Raw genomic sequence first — 8933 nt, forward strand, 5'->3', positions numbered from 1 at the left:
CAGCCCCTGAGCTTGCAGCAGGTAGCACTGATGTGGATTTGTGTATTGTGTTACATTAAAATAGTAAGTCAAGATCTTGATTTGGATTCCACACAAAGTAGGAATAAACATGTGCTTTTGCCTTTTGAATGATGAATGTTAGCATTGCTGATTTTAGTACTAAGAGTAAAATTCAATTTTAAAACACAATATATTTAATTATTTCAGTGATTTAGTTTTCACTACAAATCTTGTTCTACCTGCGTGACAGCTATTATAGATCAAATTTAACTTATTGTTTCCCAATAATGGTTTAAAAAAGTGCTTTTTAATGCTGCCATCAGCCTGTATATGACCATAGTACTTAGTTTTCAGTATGTTTCTTCAAGTTATCTTCCTTCTTTTCATTAATGTGCTCCCCTCTGGAGGAAGGTAAGGACTCTTACTTTTGGTAAGAATGTCTTTAAGAATTAGTAGAGATTGGCCCAGCCCTTGTTAATGCTGCCAACTGCTGAATAGTTGGCAGTGTCATTGTTCCCTGTCCTGTATAAGAAAAAACAAATTACTTGGTTCTTTCCTTCTGTCTACTGTTCTCAGTATGTTTTACAACATAACTTATTTGGTGCTCTTGCTCTAAATGAATAGTTGGCTGTGCTCGTGCTTGTCATGAATGGAATGAAATTGAGATATAATTCCTTCATATCAGCTACAGTGGGCCAGAACTTAAACACATCAAATTACTCTAAAAATACTGTGGTTGTGTGCACTAGCACCTCACTGTAAACATAAAGCTTGTCAACAAGTGGTAGCTGCTAAGCCTTTGGGGGTTGTAATTTATTTTTGTCCATTTACATTTTTTAGAGCAGATGATGAGAATATTTAGTCCAGTAACAGCAGCTTGTCAAGAAAATCAAGGAGCAAGTTCCTAACACGGAGATTCCAGATGAAGTGGGCAGGAAAGGTAAGATATGCCAGGGCTATAGGGCTAATTATTGTTGTTTCCTTAGTAATAATGAAATATATCTCGGTATTACTTAACCGTGTAGAAGGGTGAAGACGTGTCAGTATGTGGGGTTGCACTACACCCGAAGCTAATAAAAATAAATAAATAAATAAAATGTGCCAGACAGCGGTTTTCCATGTTTGTGCCATGCTGCTATATTGTTGGGTTTTTGCTGAGTATGAGATGCAGATAGCAATAGAAGTAGTAGTGGTAGTGGAAACTCAGCCCCAACAATTGCTCTGGGGTGTTGCAGAGCAGGAAGAGGAGGATTAGGACAAATTGCTTTTTGAACAGTACCTGAAAAACACTTTCTCGAAGGGAGCTTTGAAGTCAAGAAAAATGGTGAGCTGGTGATTTTCTGAGGCTGAAACTTCAGGCTTTCCCTTTTCAGAAGATGTGAGTAATGACCGTTGTGACCAGTAGCAGCCTTCTCTCATCTTGTTTCCACAAAAATGCAATAACTACTAAGAAAAGCTGCCCTTGGAAGGTAACACTAAGCAGGAGGGAGCTTCCTCATCCCTCACACCCTTGCTGCAACTGAGCAGATCTGTTGCAGAAATTTGCTAGAATTGTGTTTCTTTGAGTCAGATGTTTGTGGTCATTCCTCTGCCATGGCCTTGGCTCAGCCTTTCCCAAAGCTTGCATCAAATATCTGACTTCCTCCATCCCACATGAGTATCAGCCCGTACATCCCTCTGTGAAATCCATGGTAGAAAATACAGTATTTGTTCTAAGACTTAATGACTGATATCATCTGGCTCCTGTTCCACTCGTGTGTGGAGACTGGGGATGGACATCGCCTGACCCGGAACAGGCGCTGGGAACGGGGCAGCAGGGGATGCAGAAACCAGGATGTGGCTGTGTGAATCAAAGCTGCGAGTTATGGGTAGGAAAGACGTGCCATGAGCAGCTAGGAACACGGATAGACGAGTACTCGAAGCACCTCTGTCAGTCACCAGTGACAAAAATGGTTCATGGGAAGACAGAAGAATAAAACCAATTTATATGATTGGTTATCTGTCTATGAAGGGATGTTTATAACTGCGTGACAAGGTAAGCTAGTGACCCAAAGCCAGAAAGCCTCATTAGCCCTTTCTTACCCTAATGAAATGTGAAGCTATACATCCCATCATCAAAATACAGTTTTGATTTTTGACTTTTCTTTGTTTTTTAGACTGGAAAAGCTGCTAAAATGAAGGATAAAGGAGACATTGAGAAAAATCACACAAAGCATCAAAAATTCATTAACCAGAAGAATGCAAGCTGCCGAAGTTGTACCCTGTATTCCAAACTAGGAACGGATACTTACTGTGACCGTTTTGTCAAAAAGAAGATAAATCAGGAAAATATGGAGTGTCATCCCGTTGAATACAGTTTATTTAAGTAGCTAGATTCCAATAAAGTAAAATGAATTCTTTACTGGTCTTGTCCTTTCTTGATATTTTCTCTAATGTTGCAGCTGTCCTAATTCCTGTTTGAATTTTATTTCTGTATTAGTGTATGTTATTAGAAGTTCATACCTTTTTTTCCCCCAAAGGGCTGCGGGAATATGCAAGGGGCCTTGGAATCACGGTAAATGTTGGAGATGCTCTCATAGACATGGGAATGAAGGCTCCATCAGAACAGGCTTTCACAGAATTTGCATGAGACCTATACTTCTGTACAGAGTAGAGATGTATTACAGATCTCAGTTTGCAGATGCACAGTCTGGGAGATTAATAGCAGCGACAGCAGATAAGCTGTCCAAGGACCGCTGGGAGATGTGCCTTGCTTGAAGCTTAACTAGTAAGATAATTGGGGATTTTTTTTTTAATGGCTTCCTGCTCCTCTTCTGTGGATAATTGTTACTTCCCAAATTGTATGTTAAATAGGGAAAATCTGCTGCTCTTCAGTGGTATATGAGTGGTATATGAAATTCAGAGATCAACTATACTGTCTCATTAGCTAATAAAAAAGACACTTCTCTGCCACTACCGGTTTTTCCCTGGAAAATTTTCTAAATGCCAATAAATTAATTCAGCATGGTGTTTTGAAGTAGTTCCATCTCTGGTAACACCCTCGGTCATCACTGCCCTTCCATCAGAGCATGGCAATAACAAACACTAATACAAGTATGAGCAAACATGAATATACGTGGGTTAAGCCAAGAGTCCCTGCCCAGCAGAATGGGTGGGTGCCCAGCTCTTCCCGAGATTTTGGCTGGCACGGAGGAAGGAGACAGTGGCAGGTCAGGCTGGGCACGTTCCCCCGGATGGGAATTGCCGGAATGGAATGGCATCACAAAGCGATGGGGCGAGGGGAGCCCAGGGGACGGGACGTGCAGGACTCTGCTGGTTATGCCATGAAACTGGGCGGAAGAGGTGATGGTATGAAGAACAGAGGGCAAGAGGCAGCCGGCCTGAGCTGGGGCACGAGGCTGCCGATGGCTTCCCAGCCATCTTCCCTACCTGGTGCTCCCAACATGTTTTCTCCTCCGAGTCGGTGTTTCTCAGAGATGGCTATAAAAGATGGATTTTATAAAAGATGGTGTTTTCATAGGAGAGTGGAGAGAGCTATTTGGAAATGTTGGCTCTACTGTTGCTGAAATGTAAAAGAAAATAGTCTTGTAGTTGTTTTGGAGCTGTTGGATGATAGAAAATGGCTGTCAGCCTGGGAGGTCTCCAGACACGGGAATTTGGGCACGTGTTGTTGAGCTGAAGGGAAAGAAATGGCTTTTCTTGCTCTACAAAGATTGTTGAGGTTTCAGAATTTTCCCTCCTCCTGCATACGGAATAAAATAACGGCCTTTAAAAATTCAAGAAAGGCAACATCAGTGAGGAGATCTGGGTTGTGCAGGGTCTGTGTTCAGACCCGTCTTCTGCCTAATTGGGGATGGGGACAGGCTGGTCCAGGACAGACTCGTGCAGCAAGAAAACAAACTTACTGAAATTGTCTTAATGTTGAATTAAGTAACATCTTATGAAAAAAGACTAAAGAGCCATCTGTTTATAGTAGCATCTGGACCACAACCTATGGTTTTAGAAAACAAGTACCAGAGCACTGAGGAAACAATGATATACATTCTGTAGGGAGAAGTGCTTAGGATGATAGCTATTTGCAGCCGGTCATAGTTTTTGAGTAATTGTGTATGGAGTCAAAGACTCAGTGGAATTTTAGGAATAACTCTAAGCCCCCAAGTATTTAAATAATATCTTTTAATGGTATATCTCACCTTATTGGGAAGAGCTTAGTGTGGGGGAAAGTCTTTAGCACTGTATTAGCTTGATGAAAGTAAATAGGAACATGACTTATAACAAAGATCCTGAAACAGCAGAAAACGTCTCCTCAAGACAGTACCGCTTTCTAAAAAACATAGCACAAAAAGCACCACAACATTTTAGATTCCCATTGTTGTGGGTTTTTTTCCTAGTAGGTAGAAGTATGACTCCATTTGCTTGGAAAGCGTGAAGTATTCCTGCAAGGAACTGATGGAGGATACGAACAGCCAGTGTCCGGGGCTCACTGGCCTGAGGAATCTGGGCAACACATGCTACATGAACGCAATTTTGCAGTGCCTCTGCAGCGTGCCACCGCTCGTGGAGTATTTCCTCTCAGGAAAGTACAAAGCAGCCCTACAGAAGTAAGTTGATTTATTCACGCTACTTATATATTTTTCTGCATGGCACTGCCGTTCTCCTTCCAAAGGATACGTGTTGCCAGCAGAGTGTCCGAGGCAGCCACCTACCAGCTCCCCACCAGGCACTTAAAGTCAAACTGGCCACAAACTGGTTTCCTTCTCCTTCCTCTGACACCCTGAGTTGTTTCCTTGCTGGGTAACTCAAGCATTATACTTTGTTTATCATTTTGATGGGAATATCAGTTACTGTCATTGCTGTCTCTATGGTGATTCCTACTACTTCCTAAGATCTGCAGAGTCCCTCAAACCAAATGAGAGGCTGCCAGAGCTGCACAGTACCCACATACATTCTTTAAGTTTATGTATTATGCTCCCATTTGAAGGTAGAGCCACCATCTTTTCATACTTTGCCTGAAATCTGTGTTTATTTTTTTCCAAGGGACATTAGCGAGTCTGTGACTGCCTTTGGCTGTCTGATGTCCGATATGTGGCTTGGAGAGTTCAACTGTGTTTCCCCGGAGGGTTTTCATTCAGTGCTAGAGAAGCAGTACCCAACTTTCAGCAGGAGGACTCAGCAGGACGCACAGGAGTTTCTGATCTGCGTGCTGAATGAGCTCCACGAGGCTCTCAAGAAGGTAAGAGCCCGCTGTGATGTTTTGGGGCCTGTAGCTGTTTCCTCTTTACATTTCGTGATTTAGCATTCCATGTAATAATTGCTTATCCTCCTCTGCCAAACTACGTGATGTGGCTGCTAAAAACTGTCGTTTTCTTCCTTTGTTTCATACCCACGTACACGCAATAATTCATTTGCTTCTTGTCTATTGCTTCATCGGATTGCAGCCCCCAGCTAAATGATAATGCTGTCTGTAGCTCCATTATCCTCACCTCTTCCTCTCCTTGCTCCTTCCACGCTGTACGTTCTTCCCCTTTTTCATCTGCCTGAAAGCTTCATGTCTAGCAATTAAATCACGCCCATCTAATGTCCAGAATATTACATTTTTGTTTAATTTCTCTCAGAAAAAGAATTGAGGTTACTCTGCATGTATGAAACATCAAGTAAATTAGTAGCATTTTAGAACCAATTTCTGTGACAAGACTAACGACTAGCCTACGCAGGCAGTGGGCAGCGACCATTAAAACCCAGTGAAGGCACTTCCGAAACAGTCAGTTACCTATGCTTTGTTAGGTTTTTTTCTTCTTCTTCTTTATAGTCAAGCAAAAGATGTGTAACTGATGCAAAAGCAAGCAGAGGGAGTGTCAGTGAAACATCTATTATCACACAGTTATTTGAGGGACAACTCAGTTACGGTATCACGTGTCTGGAATGCAAGACCACCACCGATAGACCTGAGAGCTTCACCGTTCTTTCCCTGCCCATCCCTTCCAAGAGGCCGTGCTCTCTGCAGGTATGGCTTCCAATACATTCCTCCTGGTTTCTGTTTCATGTGGGAATAGGTGGCTTAGACTAACAGGTGTTATTAAAAAGATGCAGGTTTTTAGTTGCTTTGGTTCCCTGGGCACTAATGGATGGTCTTTGAACTGTTCCTAAGAGAAGGGGAGTTTCTGTACTGGTCTCTGGACCACAGAGGCTGGTAAGGTTATGGGACCAATGCTCCTGAGTTGCCGTGCGATGAAGGAGATGATTAAGATTGTTCAACAGCAACCGTGAGGGTTCTTGCACTCATCAAAGTATTTCCTCATTTTTTTGAGAGAAAAAGGAAGCCAATGTTGGCTGCTTTCTGTTCCAAGCGTATTCGTAATGTCAGCATTGCTACGTCATGCTTCGATTAGGAAGACAGCTCCAAAATATGGCAAACCCTTCTCTTACCTTGCTTAGGATCTTCAGGGGTGGAGATCTGTTTGATCAAATTATTTTTATTGTCTTTGACAGGACTGTCTCAAATGCTTCTTTCAGCAAGACACGCTGACTTGGAACAACCAAATCCACTGTTCCTTGTGTGGAACCAAACAAGATGCTGCAGTAAAGTGCACCATAACCAAGGCACCGCAGATCATTATTTTTCACCTAAAGAGGTACAGTCTGTGTGGGGTAGGACATGGCCATTTTGTGGGATTTGTGAGACATGAAGGACAGTCACTTGCATAAAAAGAAAAAAAATCACTGCAAATGGGGGGTTTAGCACTTTTGATACCTGGAAGCTAAATGGGTAGTTACAGAAATATACCTGTCAAACATGCAAGCTGCATTCCTGAAATCTCAGACAGTCTGTTCTGCCTTACTCTGTACCCGGCCCACCAAATTTCACTCACTACATTTGGGATCTCTTCTCCAAAGGGAAGAAAAACTCCACCGAGGAGTGATTGACTACCGATTAGTACAGTGATTCGTATGGTCAGACATCCCTGTGAACTCAAGTTCCTGTGCCAAGTGGGAGAGCTTGTGATGTGGGTTCTCAGCGCAGGACTGAAACGAGGTGTTTTGCGTGTCATTATTGCAGCTGAGACACTGGAGTTTTGTTAATCCCTTAACTCATCAGGCCTAAGCAGCTGGGGCTACTAAGCCAAGCAGTGCATCAGTGTAAGAGCTCCTGACTAGCAGCCTTTACTAGCCACGCATGGCCAGATGCTAAATTTATTCCTAACAGCTTCCCACCTGTACAGAAAATTACTCTGGGACGATTTGGCTTCCCAGAACTACATTAGGCAAAGTTATTATTTAATTTCCCATTGAGCACCTGCTTTCCCTGACACGCTCAAATGAACTTGTGGTCCCCAGCTGCAGCCCTTGGCCACATCATAACAGTTGAAAAGCACTGTGTGGTACTAAAAGTTACAGAGGGAAGAGGGATGGTGCCTGGCACAAAAGAAGGGCTGACGACAGTGCAGTCCAAAACATTTAGGACACAGTTACAGTGATGCAGAGATTTGACTTCTGACATTTCTAATAGACGGAAGGATCAGGAGCAAGATCTTTGCTTTTCTTGCTGGGCATCTCTTGTGGGCTTAGTGTCTTTTCTCAGTTTGCAGTAGTACTCAATAGTAATACAGATCTATTTCGAAAAAACGCAGGGTAGTCAGTGGTTGTTTTTCCCTTCCCCTAGGAAAGTCAGTTAAGCAACCAGCACAATACAAGAAAGAAGTTGAGTGTTATTAAAAATAGCTCAAAATTTTGTTTCAGGTTTGAATGGCAAGGCAAACACAAACGGAAACTCTCAACTGACATCTGCTACCCCGTCAGCAGCCTGGATCTCTCTCCTTACAGTTCCCCCCTTTGCTGCCAGGACACAGAGTACAGCCTGTGTGCTGTTGTGGTGAGCCTTCCCTTCCCTGCTTGTACTTGTAATGCCCTGCCTCATGGAACAGATGAAGCCAGTGTTAGTTTGCACTTTAGATGTATGATTTATATTTTATGTATGTGTTTTTCATACTTTAACCTGCTATGGACGGAACCCAGTACCAGTATGTAACCAAAGGAGAAGTTACCATGTCTCTCTCCTCTCCCCCCACAACCCCACTTTAAAGAGCACACACTCCTAGCACATAATACCTGGCTGCAGCCTTTCCAGCATAAACTCACACGCTGATCTGCATGGATCCGTCTATAAATAAGGACTAAACGGGCTCTTTTTCCAGCACTCACTGCAAGTGGGGTTTGCGTATAGTGACCCGTATCAGGGCTAATAGCTGGGTTGCAAATTTAATATTGCCAAATGGAAAAGCACAATCATCATCTATTTGCTCTGTTTTAAAGCATTTATTTGAATTCCTCACTGTAGGCCAAAGGGATATAGAATCTTCTCTCTCATCTTTTCCAAGTGCAAACAAAAACTGATTGTCAAGGCCTAGCTTTGCCTATAAGAAAGAGCAAACCGTCTGTTGTAACAGACTGTGTTGTTCCTTACAGAACCACTCTGGTTTTCTGGATGATGGCCACTACACGGCGTTCTGCAAGCACTCAGTCACCAAAAACTGGTACAGCTTTGATGATGCACAGATCACCAAGATCCCAAATTCCTCCGTGCAGACTGACAGAGCTTATCTCCTATTCTATACCTGTCAAGGCCTTCTCTGGACCCATTAAAAATTTGCTAGCTATGGAAAATGAACAGTGAGTAGGCCAGCAATTAGAATTCATAGGCAGCATCAGCCAAGTCCCGTTTCATCAATAAACTAGAGCATCTGCATTACCGATCATCTGTTGTGGTCTTTCAGGAAGTAAGTTCTAGAGAGAGGTTACAGCTTCCAAGCCTATTAAGGACCATGCATCCGCTCCGTTTGTACAAGGTCTAATGGTTGTTTTCCGTGACAAACCTCATACATCCCTCAAAAAAACCCAAGTGCTGAGCACACAGCTGCACTGACCTGAAACTGCCT

The 8933-nt window shown here is 42.9% G+C and overlaps 2 protein-coding genes across 3 annotated transcripts in view; both read left to right on the forward strand.

The window, feature by feature from the left end:
- TRPM7 (transient receptor potential cation channel subfamily M member 7) overlaps positions 1-2389 on the forward strand; it is a 63411-nt gene extending 61022 nt beyond the window's left edge. The window contains exons 41-42 of one of the 2 annotated variants that reach the window (XM_054837281.1): positions 841-940; positions 2157-2389. The gene's annotated coding sequence lies outside the window, so the exon portion shown is untranslated. The remainder of the gene's footprint in view (positions 1-840; positions 941-2156) is intronic. The other variant, XM_054837282.1, reaches the window with a different exon arrangement.
- On the forward strand, positions 923-8824 carry USP50 (ubiquitin specific peptidase 50). Its single transcript, XM_054837154.1, has 8 exons — positions 923-940; positions 2157-2345; positions 4399-4601; positions 5038-5233; positions 5810-6004; positions 6490-6632; positions 7738-7870; positions 8464-8824. Exons 1-8 carry the CDS (start codon positions 923-925, stop codon positions 8638-8640), a joined length of 1254 nt encoding a protein of 417 aa, XP_054693129.1. The 3' UTR covers positions 8641-8824.
- Positions 8825-8933: the final 109 nt, after the last annotated feature.

The sequence above is a fragment of the Grus americana genome, chromosome 10, assembly GCF_028858705.1.
Source record: "Grus americana isolate bGruAme1 chromosome 10, bGruAme1.mat, whole genome shotgun sequence".
NCBI classification, from domain to species: domain Eukaryota; kingdom Metazoa; phylum Chordata; class Aves; order Gruiformes; family Gruidae; genus Grus; species Grus americana.

Coding starts and splice junctions, on each gene's coding strand:
- USP50 (XM_054837154.1), top strand. Junction 2,346..4,398: donor AAAATATGGAGTGTCATCCC/GTTGAATACAGT, acceptor CCTAGTAGGTAG/AAGTATGACTCCATTTGCTT. Junction 6,633..7,737: donor ATTATTTTTCACCTAAAGAG/GTACAGTCTGTG, acceptor ATTTTGTTTCAG/GTTTGAATGGCAAGGCAAAC.